A 20,000-nucleotide genomic window follows, 5' to 3' on the forward strand; every position below is an offset into this window, starting at 1 on the left:
TGAACAGAGAGCTTCAGTGCGACCCAACAGACAGACAGACAGAGCAGAGAGGGCCGGTGGTTTCAGTTTCAGTCTGAGCTGAAGAGAGTGAAGATCAGCTGTTTCCTCACAACAGGACGGTCAGAAAGAGCTTTGCAGCAGCTGGCTCTCTGTCTTCTCTCTCCGCCTCCTACAGACCGTTCATTTGTCTTTCTCATTACAAAGCTGACGCAGGAAGATAATAACAGTCTGTCTGTGTGATGTGTCACTCTGACAGAGAGAGTCCGGCCCAGATAGTCAACAGAGAGCTTCTCCAGATACCTGCCAGTCCAGCTGTGGTCAGGATATGAGCAGGTTGCTTAGTCAGCAGTGTTGAGCGGTAAAGCGTTACTCAGTCATGTTACAGTAATGTGATTACTTTTTTCAGTAGGAGTAGTGTAAGGGATTACAATTTCAAATTCAGTAATTCCAATACAGTTACTAATCCCAGTAACGCTCTGTTACTGTGTTACTTAAACCTGAACCTCCTTTAACCTTTTCCTTTCTCTACTTTGACATTTTCAAAGTTTTTTACTTTTATTATTTTTCAAATCCCTGTGTGTTTTTTCCTCACCTGTATCTTTAAGGACATGCAGCAGCTTTACGTCGGCTGTTCGCTAAAAAACACGACGCAAACTTTCAGCAGCTGGAAGTTTTCCCATTACTTTGAATTGATCTCAGTCAAGGATGTAAAGAACATGTAATGGAAAACACAACATCCAGTTTATCAAAGCATCTGATACAGAAACACAGAGATGAGAAACTCCGCTGCTGCTAACGAGACACAAAGCTAATTACTGCTTCTGCTGAGGAATTAGTAAAGTAATGTGATTACTTTTTAAACGAGTAATAAGTAAAGAGTAATTGATTACATTTTCAGAGTAACAGGAGGCCGTGCAGCAGCCTGCTGTGGGTTTGGAAACCAGCGACTAAACAGAAATCCTGTCACTCAGCAGTTAGCGGTCGGTCGCCATGTGATTGTGTTCAGCTGACACGACGCTCATCTGTGTTATTAACATGCCTGAGTGAGCTAATGTGGCTAACGTGGCTAGCGTGGCCGATTGGTGCTGACGCAGCCGGGCCGATCTGATTGGCTGAGCTGCGAGCGGCTGCCGTGACGTCATCTGGAGCGGACGCAGAGGAAGAGAAGAAGAAATGAAGATGACAAAGAGATAAACTACTGTTCTTACACTGAGGTCTGACTTTACCAGCAAGACATTTATGGCTTCAGTCACATCTCCAGCTGCTTTTCTTTGGTCTGAACCAGACTGGAAGAACTGACTTTATTCCATTTTTGTATTTGGTCGGTTTAGGTTCAAACTGACCAATTACAAACCAACCAGGGCTTGTAAAGAAAAGTCACATGACTCACAAGCAGCTTGTTTATTGGACAGAGTTTTGGTCACCTGTCATCCTGCAGGTTAGAGATTTGTTCAAAACAAATCTGACTCCAGTTCCTGTAACTTTATCTAACATGATGGACTCGTCTGTCTCTTCTTCTGTGGTGTTCATACCAGTTAAGAACACATGAAGAAACAGCTGAATATGAGCATCAGTCCAGACTTCATTTTGTTCTGCTAGGCTTTCCAAGCGTCTCCTTCTACCCATAATCCCTTGCGTTTCAGGGTGGTTTCCTGTAGTTGGTTGGATTAATGAACCGCCCCGCAGTTCTCTTGTTAGAGGACTGTGTTGTGAACGCAGCTCATGTTGCTGCAAACAACAAGGACCCAGAGACTCAAATGTACTGAGTTGATCCTGATCAGACGTGGTTATTGATTGTGAAATTACAATATGAATTTTCATCGCAGCTTTGATTAACTGCCTCAATCATCTTTGAAGTTTTTAATTACAAAAACTCAGAGGTGGAGACTCGAGTCACATGACTTGGACTCGAGTCACAGTTTTAATAGCTTGAGACTTGACTTGATGCATGAAGAGAAGACTTGAGACTTGACTTGACTTGGGTTCTGGTGACTTGGGACTTGACTCTGACTTGTACTTTGATGACTTGAAAAGGTTTCTAAAGTCTTGACTTGAGATCTTGTGTTTGTGTAAATGACTTAGATTGAAAGTGATGAGATTTGTTCCAGCGGACGACTGAATTTAAATTCTGTTTTCTGAATTTGTATGGAATGATTGAATTTATTGAAGTTGAAACTGATTATAGAAATCAAACTCATGATGCTCTTATCAAGTTTTTATCCTATTAAAACCATATTGCATTGAAAAGTCCTAGATATTTAGTTTTCTTTAAGATATTAAATTGATACTGGACTCTTGATTTGTTCTGACTTGACTTGCTGTTCTACATTTAGACTTGAGACTTGACATTATTGACTTGGACTTGACTTGGTAATCTACATTTAGACTTGAGACTTGACTTGAGACTTGTGCCTCAAGACTTCAGACTGACTTGGGACTCGAGCAAAGTTGACTTGGTCACACCTCTGCAAAAACTCAAACAGCCAGAACAAAACGGGGTGAAACACCTGTTTTAGTGAACTCATGCTTAATAAAAGCTTCAATAGAATAAATCTAACGCAGGCAGCAGCTGCATCGAATGACGCAGTGTGATGGATTCTGTCTGAAGTGAGTGAACTCCCAGCAGTGTGTGTGATGTTCTCCAGCCTGCGTCCCTCCACACAGACGGACTATCTGTGACTTACTTCCTGCAGACCGCTGCGAGGGTTGGAGTGTGTTCTGCCGGTCCTGTGTGAGGCGTCTGTCGGGTCGCAGCGCTGCGGCGGCCTAGATGGCTCTCTGCATGGCCTACATAACTACAGACTGCTGAGACTCTGCAGCACAGACAGAGCAGAGCATAATGGATGACATCCTTATGGAGCACACACACACACACACATGTCCTAAATATATATACACCTGTGTGTGTGTGTGTGTGTGTGTGTGTGTGTGTGAATGAAGTATTTCTTGCAGGAACACTCTAGTCAAGGTTGGAATGACATTGCGCAAACAGCGTAGCAGAGTTCTGTGTTAAAAGTATGATGGTCATATACACTTAAATCTGATTGGATGTCAAGACCCCATGAAGCGGCATCTTTACTTCCTGGATTTGATGCATTTCCTGTTGAAACAGGATGTTGAGGCGGGACTTAATGCAGTGAGGGATCATTCAGAAGTCTAAACCAATGGATTATGAGTCAGGGAGAGAAAGGCAGTTTTAATTGATGGGAGGGGCGGGACTTTTCAAATCTGATGGTTTTATTGGTTGGAATTTATATTTCCTCCTCCTGGTGCAGCATGATGTCATCATGAGAGATACTCTGTTTTCCAGGAAGGAAAAGTGATGGGAGTTCATTTCATGACTTTAAAGCTGCACTTGATAATTTCGCACCTTGGCGGCCCCAAGTGGCAGCGAGAGCTAACTGTTTGAATTGTGAGGACTTCATTACCCAGAAATCCTGTGCGGTGAGGTCAGTAAATATACTGTAATATATACCAAAGGAAACCAAAGAGGTGAGAGAGGAAAAGATCTAACGTTTGTGAGTCCAGGTTTCTCTGCTCACTGCTGTTTCGATGAGTTTAACACGTGGAAACCAAGCGGCCAAATCCACGAGTGACTTTTGAAGCCAATAAGGAAGCGGCTGAAAGCTGCAGTTCCTCTAACGTCCACTAGAGTCCGGCTCCAAACAGACTCCAAACCGCCCGACTCCATTCATGTCAATGGGACCACAGCCCGACTCCTTCACCACACACCGCGCTCGACTTCTCCACAGACTGTATGGGTTGTAGCTGCTGCGGTAGCGGGCCAATCACACGTCGCATTAAATCGAAGAACGCTTGCGGTGATTGGCTGCGAGCAAAACCGTACAAATAGTCATTTTTTTCTAGATCTGTGTACAAAAAGTATCGTATTCAGGTATCGTTTGACTGGAGTACCGATACCCAGCCGTACTCTTGGGCTTTACGAAACGCATTTAAAACCACATCAAACCACCTAAAACAAATCTGTCTGTTTTCTTTATTCCTGAAAGTCGGACATTTCAGAGGAACGGTGAGATTTTCACCCGCAGCAGCAAATGATCTGAACAAGTGCTGCAAGGTGATGTGAAGACCACAGCGCTCGCTCTGAGTGTGTAGGCGTGTGTGTGTGTGTGTGTGTGTGTGTGTGTGTGTGTGTGTGTGTGGGCGGTGTCAGTGAGTGTGTGATGAGGATGCACAGTGGTAGTGGAGTGGATGGTGTGTGTTGTCCCTGCAGAGCGGCAGCAGGTCAGGCTGTGTGGGAGTGAGCTGCGGCAGAGGCTTCGGTTGCCATGGTTAACAATTGATGCTCGAAATGCAAAATCGTCACAGCGCTAAAAATACTGAGCGGCTCACACGGGCCGGGGGTTTGGAGAACGTCCACAGCCTGCCATCCATCTGCTTTCCATCCAGACATCTGCAGGTTCTCACTCCTCCAGTCTTCCTGCTTTCATCCCTTTATCCTGCTTCTATTCTGCTTCTATTCTGCTTCTATTCTGCTTTTATCCTGCTTTAATACTGTGTACAGTATTTATCCTGCTTCTATCCTGCTTCTATTCTGCTTCTATTCTGCTTCTATCCTGCTTTAATACAGAATTTATCCTGCTTCTATCCTGCTTCTATTCTGCTTCTATCCTGCTTCTATCCTGCTTTAATACAGAATTTATCCTGCTTCTATCCTGCTTCTATTCTGCTTCTATCCTGCTTCTATCCTGCTTTAATACTGTGTACAGTATTTATCCTGCTTCTATTCTGCTTCTATTCTGCTTCTATCCTGCTTTAATACAGAATTTATCCTGCTTCTATTCTGCTTCTATTCTGCTTCTATCCTGCTTTAATACTGTGTACAGTATTTATCCTGCTTCTATTCTGCTTCTATTTTGCTTCTATTCTGCTTCTATTTTGCTTCTATCCTGCTTCTATTCTGTTTCTATTCTGCTTCTATTCTGCTTCTATCCTGCTTTTATCCTGCTTTAATACTGTGTACAGTATTTATCCTGCTTCTATTCTGCTTCTATTCTGCTTTAATACAGTATACTGTATTTATCCTGCTTCTACTCTGCTTCTATCCTGCTTTAATACAGAATTTATCTTGTTTCTATCCTTCTTTAATACTGTGTACAGTATTTATCCTGCTTCTATTCTGCTTCTATTCTGCTTCTATTCTGCTTCTATCCTGCTTCTATCCTGCTTTAATACTGTGTACAGTATTTATCCTGCTTCTATCCTGCTTCTATTCTGCTTTAATACAGAATTTATTCTGCTTCTATCCTGCTTCTATTCTGCTTTAATACAGTATACAGTATTTATCCTGCTTCTACTCTGCTTTAATACTGTGTACAGAGCTCCTTCATGTATTCATCCTGCAGCAGTATCAGGGTTATTAAAGGTTTGGATTTGTCAGTATAGTTTTTATTTTTTTATTTTAATTTCTGTGTAGTTTCAGTTAGTTTCCAGTGTGACTTCGGTAGTTTTAGTTTATCGTCTTTCAGATTTCTTTACACTAATTTGTCGGTTCATCCTCAACTAACTAAAACACCGTACAGACGGCTTCATCTGTACTGTATAGATCTGTACTGTATAGATCTGTACTGTATAGATCTGTACTGTATAGATCTGTACTGTATAGATCTGTACTGCATAGATCTGTACTGTATAGATCTGTTTCTGGGGAAAAAAGCTTCCTGATATTCGCTGCTGAAAATATACAAAACACGACGAAGAGGGAATTCTCTCTTACACTACAAAGAGAGAACTGAAAAAAAATAAAGTGAATTAAAATGAAACAAAACAAAACAAAGACACACTCAAGAATTATTGGTACCCTTCATGAAAATGAGCAAAAATGGCTTTAAAAAAATTAACAACACATACAATGAGTCATGTTTTGGGCTCAGACAGATCAAACAGGATTTCACAAAACTCATCTAAAATGTGACTTTATTGTCAGTGAATGGCTCAAGACAGCTGATCACTTGAGTCATATTCAGCAGGTCGTTTTGCTGTTATGCCAGCAATCATTTGTGCCAGAGCAGCTGTTAAACTTCTATCTCTTTTAGGAAAAAGAAAAACATATTTCATCCCTGTCCTCTGGAGCCTGATGTCTCCCATGGAGCGGCTGCTGGATTCTTGACACATTTTAGTTTCTTATATAAAGTCTTATGTAAAGTGTCACTGTAGTTTGTCTCCGGTGTCAGTAAAGTTTTTTTTTCTCTCCGCGAAGCTCCAGCCGAGGGTCTTTGTGCTGCTGTCGGCGGCTTGATGAGTGGGCTCCGCCACAAAGCATGCTGGGAGATTGGTAGCCATGGAGATCTTTGGTTTCGACTTGATAATGTCTGTCTTTCACTTCAGCCTCTGAAACCTTCATGTGGAGAGAGAGAGAGAGAGAGAGAGAGAGAGACGTGGAGAGAGATCATATTAAATAGTGAAGATACCAGATAATTAGGTTAATGGTTATTATAGATATTGATGATTATAATATTTGTGGGAGGAGGACTGACATTATTGCAGCATCACAGGAGTTTTCTTTGAGATGCGTACATGCTATTCTTAGTCACATTACATAAAACTGCATAAAACTGTTTATAAGTAATAGAATACTTTTTACTACAACAGTTTTCCTTTTTTATGAGCAGCCAAACACACAATTATTCCCAACTGTTTGATAAAGAATTGCCTTTTTATTGCAGTTTTGTCAGGACTTTAGGACTGAAATGCCAAAACTCCAAAAAAAAAAAAGGAACGGTATAAAATAACTGAACTGTGAGAAAGACGGAAGGAGAGAAAGACAGATCGCACTTGAAAGCGTTCATCAGAGCCGGAGAGAAGATGGAGAGATAGAAACGACAGCGTTGGAGGATGCAGGGAGGAGAGAGGGAGGAGAGAGAGAGAGAGGGGGAGGAGAACGTGGGCGAACGACGGAGGAGAGGAGAGGAAGATCCATCTGATGCTGAACTGACGCTCAGTTTGATACCCAGTCACACCGTCTTTAATCTCTCCTGCATTACAACTGCTCAATGTAAATTCTACTGTCTCATGTATCATGTGACCCCCCTCTGTCGGCCATCTTGGAGGTCCTCAGCTCTGTGACAGACGGTTCATTTCTGTCTGTTTCTGACTGACTGATCATTTCATCACCGTGCTGTAAAAGATGCTGCAAGATGGCCGACATGTAGCGGCGGTCTGGGGTGACGGGAGACGTTTTCTCTCCTCCTCTCACCCCCGTTCTTCTCTTCTTTTTTTCTCTTCTCTTCTCTCACGTCTCCATCGTTCGTCCGTCTTCCTGTCTCTCATTTGTCTGTTTCTGTCCCTCCTGCTCTTGGCCGCAGTGTCATTACTCTCTCTCTCTCTCTCTCTCTCTCTCTCTCTCTCTCTCTCTCTCTCTTCTCTCTCTCTCTCTCTCTCTCTCTCTCTCTCTCTCACCCCTTATCTCCCCCATTCATTCTCTCTCTCTCTCTCTCACCCCTTATCTCCCCCATTCATTCTCTCTCTCTCTCACCCCTTATCTTCCCCCTTCATTCTCTCTCTCTCTCTCTCACCCCTTATCTTCCCCCTTCATTCTCTCTCTCTCTCTCTCTCTCTCTCTCCCTCCCCTTATCTCCCCCATTCATTCTCTCTCTCTCTCTCTCACCCCTTATCTCCCCCATTCATTCTCTCTCTCTCACCCCTTATCTCCCCTTCATTCTCTCTCTCTCTTTCTCTCTCTCTCTCACCCCTTATCTCCCCCATTCATTCTCTCTCTCTCACCCCTTATCTCCCCTTCATTCTCTCTCTCTCTTTCTCTCTCTCTCTCACCCCTTATCTCCCCATTCATTCTCTATCTCTCTCTCTCTCTCTCCCCATTCATTCTCTCTCTCTCTCACTCCTTATCTCCCCCATTCATTTTCTTTCTCTCCCCCCCCTCCCTCTCTCTCACCCACTATAAATAACCCTGTGGAGTCACAATTCTTCTCTATGCACTGCCTTTAACACACACACACACACACACACGTGCACACATGCACACTTTGACATCATTATGTCAAGATGGCATTTCTCTACCTCCCCACACACACACACACACACACACACACATACACACCTAACAGTAACCAGTCATTAGTCCTCTTCCTCTCTTCCCCTCTCTCTCCTCCCCTCTCTCTCGCCCCTCATCTCGTCCTCTGTGGATTACATCAGTGGTTTTGGGTCGAGCTTCACCTCACTGCAGTCCGCCGTCACCGACACCCGGGGCGTTTCCACACTTGCAAAATTTCCACTGAACCATAATTCAGCCGCAGAAACCACATGGGACCGGTCGTTTCTTCTCTAATGATTCGATACGTGATCTGAGGTTCAGGATTCAATCCAACCAGGATACGATGTGATCAATAAAAGTTCAGTGACAACAAAGTCTGACTGTGCAGAATTCTGTTTATTTCTGAGACTCAAATCTTTCTAGCGATGCCATTGGCTGCTAGAATGTAAACAACAATTTAAAAATGTCGTTACAAAGTGACAATAATATAATTTGGATGGAGAGCTTGTGAAACTGTGATGGTCAAGAGTCTCATTAGTGATTACTACAGCAGAATAACATGGAGCTGATATCACCATTCATGTTCCTGACAGCAGAATAACATGGAGCTGATATCACCATTCATGTTCCTGACAGCAGAATAACATGGAGCTGATATCACCATTCATGTTCCTGACAGCAGAATAACATGGAGCTGATATCACCATTCATGTTCCTGACACAACAGACAGATTTTTGTATTGAGATATATTGAATTTCGATATATCGTCCCATCACTAGCAGAATGTTAACTGCTTGAATTTGTTCTAAAATGACTCCATAAGGTTTTCCTGGTGAAATCGTTATTTGCAAATCATTCTTAGCATTTCTTGTACATGTATTACCAGCTGCTGACCCTCGGTCAAACAGTCCTTGCTCTAGTATCAGTTTGTTTTATCTTGCTGGAGCTCCAGGTGGGTGGAGCTGAACAACACCGGCACAGCTCAGGTCGGTTCAGGCGAGCTGTCAATCACAGCAAAGTTTATTAAATTGACTTTCACACCCTTTCCTGCGATTGTCAAAACTTTCTGGCGCTCATTGTGTTGACCCGCATGACTAACCCCACCCATCTGGCGCTCCAAGGAGGTTAAAACAAACACCAAGACCTGTTTTCACAAACTGTTTGACCCTGGTCAGCTGGTGACTCGTGAGCAGCAGGTCAGGGTTTGAATTTGACCCAGAAACATTATTTATTTTAGTTTTAGTTTTATTTCAGTAAATGTGTCAGTGTTGTTCAGCTGGAGCGCCTAGACATGATTCTCCTTGGAAAAAAAAAAAAAGTCAATAAAATAGAAATAATATAGTTGAAAATAAAAAAGGCCTCGCTCTTCTTCTTCTCTGTCTGTGAGGTTTGGATTAGTCTTGGTTCAGAGTTAAACCCATTACAGGCAGAGCAGAGCCTCATCCACTTTAACAGAGGAGAGAGGGGTGAGCATGGGTCAACGCACACACACACACACACACACACACACACACACACTCAACATCTTCCCCTATTTCTGTCTCGCACTCGGATACGCATGGACACACACTCACATCCACTCACACTCACACACATACACACAAATATACACACACACACATCCACTCTCTCACACACACATACACACACACACACACACACACTTTTATTCCGCATGACTGAATCTGGTTAGTGGTGGAAATGGTTCAATACAAATGCTGCTGGATCAATAGCAGCTCCCATAGTGGTCAGAGAGGGTACTGCAGTGTGTGTGTGTGTGTGTGTGTGTGTGTGTGTGTGTGTGTGGTCTTTAGCATGAGTAAAAACAGTGACCAGTTCAACAACTCTCTGTTTTTCTGTACTTCCATGTGAACGTGGAATGAAAAATTCTCATAAATTTGAGTTAACAGCTGTTTGTCACGACATTTTGTGGAAACTGATAATTTTATTTTTATATTATTTTACAGTAAAAGTTGAAGTTTAGGAACAAATACAGTTCTACTTATGAAATGTCAGGATGGAAAACTTCTCTCTCTCTTCCAGTCCCGTTGGTGTTAAATCTCTCTCGCCCTCCTCTCTCTCTCCTCTCTGTCCTGCCATGACATACTTTCTAACACTCTGCTGTGTGTGTGTGTGTGTGTGTGTGTGTGTGTGTGGTGTGTGTGTGGGTGTGTGTGTGTGTACTCATGGGTCCATGTCCGCTGATGGTGTGTGTCTACGCTGTATGCTTTCTGCGCGAGTGCACACTGTGTTAGCTCACTCCGGCAACACACACACACACACACCTACACACACACACACACACACACACACACACACACACACACACACACACACACACACACACACACACACGGTCCCAGTGGCTATGTATTTTTAGCCTAGCAACACAAGCAGCTCCAGCCTGACTGGTTGTTCAGGGAGAGTGGGTGGCAGCACTGCTTTCTCCATCCTGACACACACACACACAGACACAGACACACACACACACACACACACACACACTGATGCATCTGTGAGTAAACGGGTTGTGTGTCTGTACCTGTCATGTCAGTCTGTCTGTATCTCTGAGTCTTCGTTCAGAGTTACAGACAGAAACAGATTCCAGTTTTATTTCTACAAACGTTCCTCAGATGCAGAGCTGCTCTGGAGGCCGAAGCAATCTGATTGGTTGAGTTAAACCTCAGTGGGCGGAGCTAAAGAACCACAGTTTCTCTGGCTAAGTAACATCAGACTGCGGCACTGGTGACTTTATTTCTCATAAGAAACCAGCGACAGATCGAGCGTCTCTTTCCTTCCCTGGGGAACAGAGTTAAACAGATTGGTGACAGATCAGCTGGTGTTGATTTGCGCAGCCTGTTTGTCTAAAGATGTCTGATATGCAAATTAGCATGTGACATCATCTGGCGACTTATAGCGACTTGGTAAAAAGTTGGCAGCACTGTGTTAGACTGAAGCTCAGTGAAAAAGACAAGAGGTAAGAGAGGAGGAAGCTAATATTATGAAGCCTAGCACTCTGCTGCTAACTGAAAAATACAATCTACCATACGGAGTTGTCTAGGTTAGCTAGTTAGCTAGCTGACCTTCAAGTTCAAACTGGACATACTAGTCTATAGCTATCCTTATGAGGACCAAATGTCCTCACAAGGACAAAAAGATGTGGAAACCCTCCAAAGTGAAGACGTTTACTCCTCGCTTCTTTAAGGAGATAGTGTGGGGTTGGGTTAGGTTTAGGTTAGAGGTTAAAGGTTAACGAATGAGCATACACCACGGTCAAAAGTTTGGACACGCATATTTTTCTTCATTTTTACTATTTTCCACATTTTAGAATAATAGTAAAGACATCAAAATTATGAAATAACACAAATGGAATTAAGCAGTGACCAAAAAAGTGTTAAACAAATCAAAACTATCTTATATTTTAGATTCTTTGCCTTGATGGAAAGGCAAAGGCTTTGGAAAGAAATTCATACATAGGATCAACTTCACTATTTATATTTGTCTAAGAAACAAATTTCAAGCATTTAAGCAGAAGCCTTTAGATCAGAATGGCTTTAAGAGAATGAAAAACACAGAACATTCAGTCAGGTGGGTCCAGACTGTTGATTGGTAGTGTAGATAATGGAAGGATCTCACAAGTGTGTGTGTGTGTGTGTGTGTGTGTGTGTGTTTACCTAATCACCTCCTTGCCTGTAGCACAGTTTTTCCCAGTTAAGTCTCTCTTAATGTGTTGCACCAACACTGTCGGGGGTCGGGGGTTCGATCCCCACTGGGACGTCCCGTACTGGAACGGTACCCAGTCAGGGTCCTGCATGGCGTTCTGCTGTTTGCTGACCGCAGAGCCAAGCTGCTGACTCTCCTCTCTCTTTAAATCACCTGCTGTGTTTGTTTGGGCTCCTTCAGCTTCACCAGGCAGAGCGACTGCAGTGAAACCGTTCAATAAAAATAATGATGATGCGTCATATTCATAACGCACTTTTCATTAAAAGACAAAGCTAATTTCCATCTGCGGCTCTGACAGGAAAGCAGCCAGAAACTAAAGCCTTGGCAGAGAGACGGGACTCCTCTGATCCTTTAGACTAAAACCAGTCAGATGTTTTCCACTTCTCTCTGTTAGATCTGATGAACGTCTCACCTCTGCTGCCCTGCTGCTTTGCTCTGAGTTTTCTTCCTTTTTAATTCTTCTCAGCAGCACTTTGAGACTTGCTTGCATTTTTCTTCTCTTCTTCTTCTTCTTCTTCACTGGGATCATACGTATGTAAAAGGCAGCAACAAAAAGCCACTTCTCGTTGTTTTCTGACCTCCTGCGTGTCACCGCTGGATCAGAAAAGCCTTTTAACTCCAGTATCGTTTTTTTAATGCTTTTACATGAACTGAAGCTTTCCACAGTCGCAGGTTTCATCATGAAACCCGTTCTAAACCCAGGAAAACATTTCCAATACATGCCGTTATTTAATCCAGTCTTAAATAATGATAGATTCACCATTTATTAAGGACGGTTATTGTAAAGTATTACCAAAAACAATTAAATAAAAGCAATTAAATCAATATTCCACTTAGTTTTAACATGGGGGTTGTTATGAAAAGCAGAATATAATCTCCTCACCAGGATCAGATCAGCTGGATCAGTTTGTAGCTTCAGATTTTTTCTTCCCATTCATTTGAATGGAAACTGACATTGACACAGCGGAGGGATACCATTTAGGAGAGGTAGTTCCTGTTTGGGAGACCGGATCTACTTTTTATTTTGAAATACTAAGTTTAGTGTGAAGCAAGAATGATCTCTGTACAGTGAACATATTCTCTATACTTCATACTGTTAACCTTTGCACATTCTCTGGTCAATATTTTGCACATTCCTGCACAAACTGTACAGCTTTTTCATTTCACTTTAAAAACAGATATATTGCACATTTTTTATTGCTGTATTGCAAATATCTCTATTTTTGTTTTTTATATTTATGTTCTTGACTTTTTGACTTGCAGTACTTGTGGTTTTTACTTCTACTTTCTTATTTTTCTCCATGTTTATTGTATGCACCTACATACCAAGGCAAATTCCTTGTATTGTGAAAACTTACTTGGCAATAAACCTGATTCTGAATAGAAATGCAAAATGAGAACAGAACCAGGATGCTTCACTTACAGCAGGATCTGTTGTTCAGTGTCAGTTTTCAGTCTATTTTCGTAGCTCATTCAAATGAATGGGGAGTAAGTAAGTACCAGCCATGTTAAAACTGAGTGGAATATTGCTTTAAAGTGCTTTTTTAAGAAGTGATTTAACAGAAAGAGCCTTCTAAGCTCTTCTAACATCAATAATCTATGAAAACCAAAACAAAACAAACCTCCCCCATCATGCCTGTTTCTGCATGTTGGCTCACAGTTTTGTTGCTCAAATCATCGCTCCTGATCAATAATAGCGATCACAACATGGAGGAACATTGTCAGGATTATTATTTTATCCAGAACGGTGCAGTTTGGTGTTTGTTGTCCCGGCTGACGTCAGGATGTTGGTGCAGATTGTTCCTCTGCTCCGTTTCCTCGCTGCTCGCTGTGTGTTGATGCTGCAGTTGTTGTTTTATTGGTGCTGACAGAGCCAGCGCAGAGTTCAATGAGTTTAATAGGAGATCTGCGGTCAGAGTGTGTGTGTGTGTGTGTGTGTGAAGGAGAGAGAATGTGTGTGTGAGAGAGAAGTGTGTATGTGTGTTGTGAGAGAGAGAGAGAGAGAAGCAGAGGGAGTGGTTGAGAAATTGAGAGAGAGTATTTATGTGTGTGTGTGTGTGTGTGTGTTGTGAGAGAGAGAGAGAGAGAGAGAGAGAGAGAGAGAGAGAGAGAGAGAGAGAGAGAGAGAGAGAGAGAGAGAGAAGAGAGAGAGAGAGAGAGAGAGAGAGAGAGGAGAGAGAGAGAGAGAGAGGAGAGAAGAGAGAGAGAGAGAGAGAGAGAGAGAGAGAGAGAGAGAGAGAGAGAGAGAGAGAGAGAGAGAGAGAGAGAGAGAGATATGTGTGTGTGAGAGAGAGAAAGAGAGAAACAGAGGGAGTGGTTGAGAAAGTGAGAGTGTGTGTGTGTGTGAAGAGAGAGAGAATGTGTGTGTGAGAGAGAGTGTGTGTGTTGTGAGAGAAAGAGAGAAACAGAGGGAGTGGTTGAGAGAGTGAGAGAGAGTATTTATGTATGTGTGTGTGTGTGAAGGAGAGAGAGAATGTGTGTGTGAGAGAGAAGTGTGTCTGTGTGTGTGTGTTGTGTGTCGAGAAAGAGAGAGAGAACCAGAGGGAGTGGTTGAAAGAGTGAGAGAGAGTATTTATGTGTCGTGTTTGTGTGAATTTTGTGCCAAAAGGAGGTCCAACCTGCTCCACTGTCTCTGAGTTGTGTAATGACATGTTGTGACCCAGCGGGCGCGCTGCAGGTTAGCTGTTGAGGTGAAGCTGAAGTGAGGCTGCAGTTTTCTCCCAGACAGACAGGAGGCAGCTAACTGGCTTCAGAATAAAGATTTGTTTGATTAATTTTGCTCTTCTCAACAGTCCCAGCTGCATGCAAACAGCACATTGTGTTTTTAATGCAATATCTTTTCAGTGACGTTTCATATTCCAGCTTCTCCTCTTGTTGATATTCCTCCATTCAATTATTTACCTCCATTTTCTTTACTTTTTAAGAGAATGAAGTTTTCATTTTCAGTAGTTTAATGACTTGATGTCAGTATAGTTGATTGGTTCTTTGCCTTGCTGCAGCTCAGGTTCAAAACAACAACAGACAAACATGACCACAGGTACAGATAAACACATTTTGCTCCAGCCTGTCGTTCACTTCACTCCACCAGGATCCACAATATGAGTTAAAGTGGAAGTCCAAGATACAGAGACGGTTAAAGTTCATTCAGAGACGTTGTTGCAGCGCTGTACTCCATCATAACTTCAGGTTATTTATCTAAAGTTTCCATAAGTGGGTCATTTCCTATACATGAACCTTTGATACTTTGATACAATTTAAATATATTTCAAACATTAAATCATTCTTCTGAGGTCTAAAATATAATAATAATAATAGTGATAATACACTTTATTTGTGTAGCACACAGCAAAAGACGATTAAGAGAAAGAATTGCAAAAGCAAAAAGATAAAATGACTCATGGCAATACAGAAACAATAAGAATCATCAGATAAAAAATCAGATGAAAACATTATTTTTTGCAAAATGATGAAGAATGATGATGCATTCCTGTAATCCTCTTCTCTCTCTCTCTCTCTCTCTCTCCAGGTTTGGATGTGCAGCGCTGCCTGCGCCAGCTAGCAAGCGAGAGCCCGTGTGTGTGTGTGTGTGTGTGTGAGCGTTCATCAGCAGCAGCAGCAGGTGGAGGTGTGGGCGGCGGGGTCGCGGCGGGGTCAAGATGACGTCGGTAGCGGCGGAGTTCGACCACATGGAGATCCAGCAGCAGTACAGCGACGGCGTCAACAACCGCTGGGACGCCGACGACTGGGACAACGAGAACAGCTCCGCCCGCCTGTTCGAGCGCTCCCGCATCAAGGCTCTGGCAGGTAGGAGGAGGGAGGGATGGAGGGAGGGAGGGAGGGATGGAGGGAGGGATGGAGGGAGGAGGGAGGGATGGAGGGATGAATGTTGGCTTGCAGTTTCAGTCCTGCAGTGCCACAACATGTTAGTCTTCTCAAAGATGGCACGTAAGATAGTTGACAGGAATTTTGAGTGTTGGGAAAGTTTCTCTGAAGTGCACGTTTCCCTGCAGAAGGTCCAGGATGTGTGAAGTCTTCAGTGAATATTCATATTTTTCCCTCTCTCTGCTCGATGCAGCAGGAGCTCACACTCACAAATGGAAGGAAACATCTCTCACAATGAGATTTTCCCGCCTGGCTAACTAAAGACCAGGTCATTTCTGGGCTGTTAGCGTTTTGTGATCCACGATCAAATCTCTTTTTTAACAGAAGCAGAAAGATGTGTCAGTGACAACAGCTGTACTGTGTTGAAACACAGCATCAGTGATCACAGCAGAGTCGGAGGAGACAGACAGTCGGCTCTTTAACATCGCTGGCAATGGAGAGAAACTATAAACTATATAATATATCTATAACCTGCTGAAGTGAAGTGAAGGATCCTGCTGTGTCTCTAACAGCCACTAGAGGCAGACAGGCTGACTGTGAGTGAGTGAATGAATGAATATGTGAGTCAGTTATTTTCAAAACAAGGATGATCTGTTCACCCTCATGTGAGCTGAAACTCCACTGAAAGTTTGTACCAAAAAAAAACCAAACACGCAGTGAATTGGCCCTCGTAGTTCCATCTCAGCCATCTTACTCCAAACTATTAAAGTTAATATGGCTTTTCTTTTTATAGCTCCAAAAAAAAAAGCATAAAAAAAACAGCTCATGCAGCATAGTCCAAGTGTCCAGAAGTCCAATATATCAACATTATCTCCAAAGTCTTCCAGCTTCCTGCAGAGTGTTGCAGGCTGCAGCAGACGAGATGCTCAACTGTCGGTGCTTTCTAGAACAAAGCAATGTTGTTGGGGAAAATGTAGGAGATAATGAGGTAAATACTGAGCTTTTGGATTGACAGAGTAATCGTTTGGCTACAAAACACTTGGATTATGCTGCAGGAGAACATGTTCTGCTTGTTTCTGCGCTGCAAAACGACGGCTGTGTTAACTTCAGTAGTTTAGGAGAAAGCTGAGATGAAGCTACAGCGGCGAACTCGCTGTGTGTTTGATGGTCCCACCAACTGTAATAGAGTTTCCACTAACATGGGGGTGAGCAGGTTAATGACTAAATATTTATTCTGGGGTGAACTATTCCTTTAAAAAGAGCTGCTAATGCTAAAACTATTTCATCACTCTGGGTTTCACTATTTTAGAGCTGTAGTTTCCCATGATGATCGAAATTTCAGAGGCTTTTCCACCCTGATGAGAATAAAAACATTGAAGTTTTTGCCATGAAAAGTATCTAATTTAATGATACTGAATATTATCTATTGGCAGCATCAATCCAAAGATATCAGTATCAGTATCAGCCTTCAAAAGCCCGTGTCAGCTGAACCCACGTGATCTCTCTGATGTTAAATCTGGTGTTTGGTGGGTGAATCAGATCAGAGCCTCTCCTCCACAGATCAAGTTGCATTAGCGCACAGGATTACTCGGCCTGAACACTTGCTAATTATGCGGATTAGGATTAGGCCGGGTGCTAACGAGCGCGGCTAATTGCCTCTGCCTCGTTAATGTGCGGCAGGTCGGAATTAGAAGGAGAGGAAGTTAATGAGCGGTAATTAATCGAGGATAACGAGGATTTAAAGAAACGCCGTCTATACCTTTTCCTCGTCAGATTTGTCTCCATCAGCTGTGATCACTCTGTTCCCTCTGCTGTGACCTCTGACCTCTGACCTCTGACCTCTGCCCTGCTTACTGTCCGCTGCTTGTAATGTTGCTGATGGAAGAACTGAAGCTTGTTCTGCTGTTGATCTCATTATAAGTCATTCTGGATAGGAGCCGGATAAATGACTAGCATGTGAATGTAAAATGATTAGCTGTGTGTGTGTGTGTGTGTGTGTGTGTGTGTGTGACATCACTGCCTGTTATTAGCTGTGTGGTTCAGTCGCTAATTAATGAACTTGACTATCAGTTGCTTGCAAATGTCACTTTAAGACTGATATGATTCATAAGGAGAGATGGGAAAATCGTCGAGGCAGCGAGCAGAGAAGCTAAAGTTTATGTACAAAATTCATCAGATATAAACTGAAGTTAATATAATATTTTGTTGTTTTTATGTTTGAGCAAAATGCGCCGACTGAAGCAGAGGTGTGGGAGGTTTCTGGGTGGAACAGCAGCCATTTCTACTAGTTTAATGTTTTGCTGAAAAGACTTTATAATATTTAGTTTGATCTTTTTTTTTATGGTGTTTCTTCATCCTGTCTCTCTGTCTCTCTTCCAGTCTTTCTTTACACACATGGTCATATAAAATACTTTTATACATAAATACATATTATATGACTGTGTGTGTGAATGTCAGTTAGGTTAGTTTAAGTATTGCTCCACATTAGTACTGGGCAAAATGAATATCACAATAATATATTGATATATAGCGATATCTGCCAATCTACCATATACAAAATCACACGTTAAATAATCATATTGATCTTCCTTGCACTGCAATTTTCAAATAACGTTTCAGATGTCATTTCGTGAGAGATTTGAATTAGTATTTACTTTTTCATCATGACTTTTTATCATGAATAGAATAGAAACAGAATTATGTTTCATGATAATTTGACATCATTACTTCACCACAATACAATTCTACTGAAAGACGATAAATTATATTGAGATATTGCCCGGCGCTACTCCGCAATGACGTGCAGTATTAGTAAGAAATGAGGTGTGTGTGTGTGTGTGTGTGTGTGTGCTCTGACTGTAACTCTATCTCTGCTGCCTACTGTTTTTAGCCTGATGGCCGACTGCTTCGCTAGTGTCCCACTTCACTAAATAATTCACACTAGTGTTAAATATGCAGGAGGAGGGCGATGGTGTGTGTGTGTGTGTGTGTGTGTGTGTGTGTGTGAGGGCGTAGCTGGTGTCTCCTGCTAGCTGGCTGAGCTGTCAGCGTCCAATCAGGTCGCTGTTGGCTTCAGCTGACCAGGCTGTGGAGAAACACAGGAGCTGCTGAGGAGCTTTAACTCAGACAGACAGAAGTGTGTGTGAGACGCTGATATGATGTCAGGTTTTAGATGTCATGTTTTTCATTGTTTGGAGATATTATTACAGTAAAATGGAGGCTTTAGTCTCTCTAACTAACTCATGTAACTGGGAGAATATAATGTATTTCTCAGAAAGTAATGTAACTCTAATGTAATTGAGAGAGAGAGATGGAAATGAAGGGGAAGAGAAGAGAAGCCTAAAGGGAAAATTCACCCTGACAAACTTAAACTCTGTTAAAATGTACTTTTCATCTCTGGCTCCATCCAGTAGTTTGTTGTGTTTTTCTTCTTGGTGGATAACCGGCCAATCGTAGACGAGGTGACGTCACCTCCAGATGTTTCCAGCAGCTACAGTGGAGTTTGATATGAGAAAATGTTTCAGGATGTAAAACATCAGCAGTAAACGTCAGGTTTTGGTGTCAGTCCCTCAGAATCAAAGAGCGAGGGCTTCTTTCTAGAGCCGCCATTTTGCACCGAGAGACGTTCAACAATCATACAGGGAGAAATCCATCGTAGAAGAGGAGAGAGACCAGTTTGACCATATGCCCACCATTGATTGAATGCAGCATGTTCACACCCCTTCTCTAGAGGTTGTTGAAAGGCATTCTGGGAAACGTAGGAAATCACTAACTGCAGTAGAAGCAGACGAGGCAGGTTGAGGGAAAGTGAGTTCACCAAAAAAAAAGTAAATGACAAGACTTTGTCACAAAATAACTGGGATTTTTCCTTTAAAACAGAGATGTAAACATTGAAGTAAACATACAGCTCAATATTCAATAAGTGGCCTGAATCTGTTTAACTTGATGTACAGTATATCCTCAGCTCCTGACTGCTGTGACCTCAGAAACCCTTCCTCCTCCTCCTCCTCCTCCTCCTCCTCCCAGCCTCTTCCTGGTCATGCTGAGCTCAGCAGGGTGGAAGATGCAGGGAGTGATGACACTAAATTAGCATTGACATTGATATAGTGTGTGTGTGTGTGTGTGTGTGTGTGTGTGTCCCTCTTCCTCCCTCCTGTTATTACAAAGAGAGCCTTGTAGCGGTCAGTGTTGCAAACTCCTTTCCAACTAAAGTAGCTGTTTCCTGCTTGAAAAGTCACCAGATGATGTTATAGGCTAATTTGCATATCAATATATGTCACAGCCCCCGCATTCCGCAGAGGGGGCGGGGCTACACTGCGAGTGGGAACCACTCACAGCAAGGAGAGCAGACCAGCATCAGCTGTGACAATTTATTGCCAAATGCTTTAGGATTCAACACTTTCACTCTGTTCAGTCAGAGTCAGCAGGTCTGAAAAGTCACTA

At 42.6% G+C, this 20,000-nt stretch overlaps 1 protein-coding gene across 1 annotated transcript in view; it reads left to right on the forward strand.

The window, feature by feature from the left end:
• Positions 1–15,391: 15,391 nt before the first annotated feature.
• The window catches only part of LOC139922619 (spectrin beta chain, non-erythrocytic 1), a 106,491-nt gene continuing 101,882 nt past the window's right edge, over positions 15,392–20,000 (forward strand). The window contains exon 1 of the mRNA XM_078288767.1: positions 15,392–15,539. Within this exon, the coding sequence (XP_078144893.1) occupies positions 15,392–15,539 (148 nt within the window). The remainder of the gene's footprint in view (positions 15,540–20,000) is intronic.

Source organism: Centroberyx gerrardi, chromosome 15 (assembly GCF_048128805.1).
Source record: "Centroberyx gerrardi isolate f3 chromosome 15, fCenGer3.hap1.cur.20231027, whole genome shotgun sequence".
NCBI classification, from domain to species: domain Eukaryota; kingdom Metazoa; phylum Chordata; class Actinopteri; order Beryciformes; family Berycidae; genus Centroberyx; species Centroberyx gerrardi.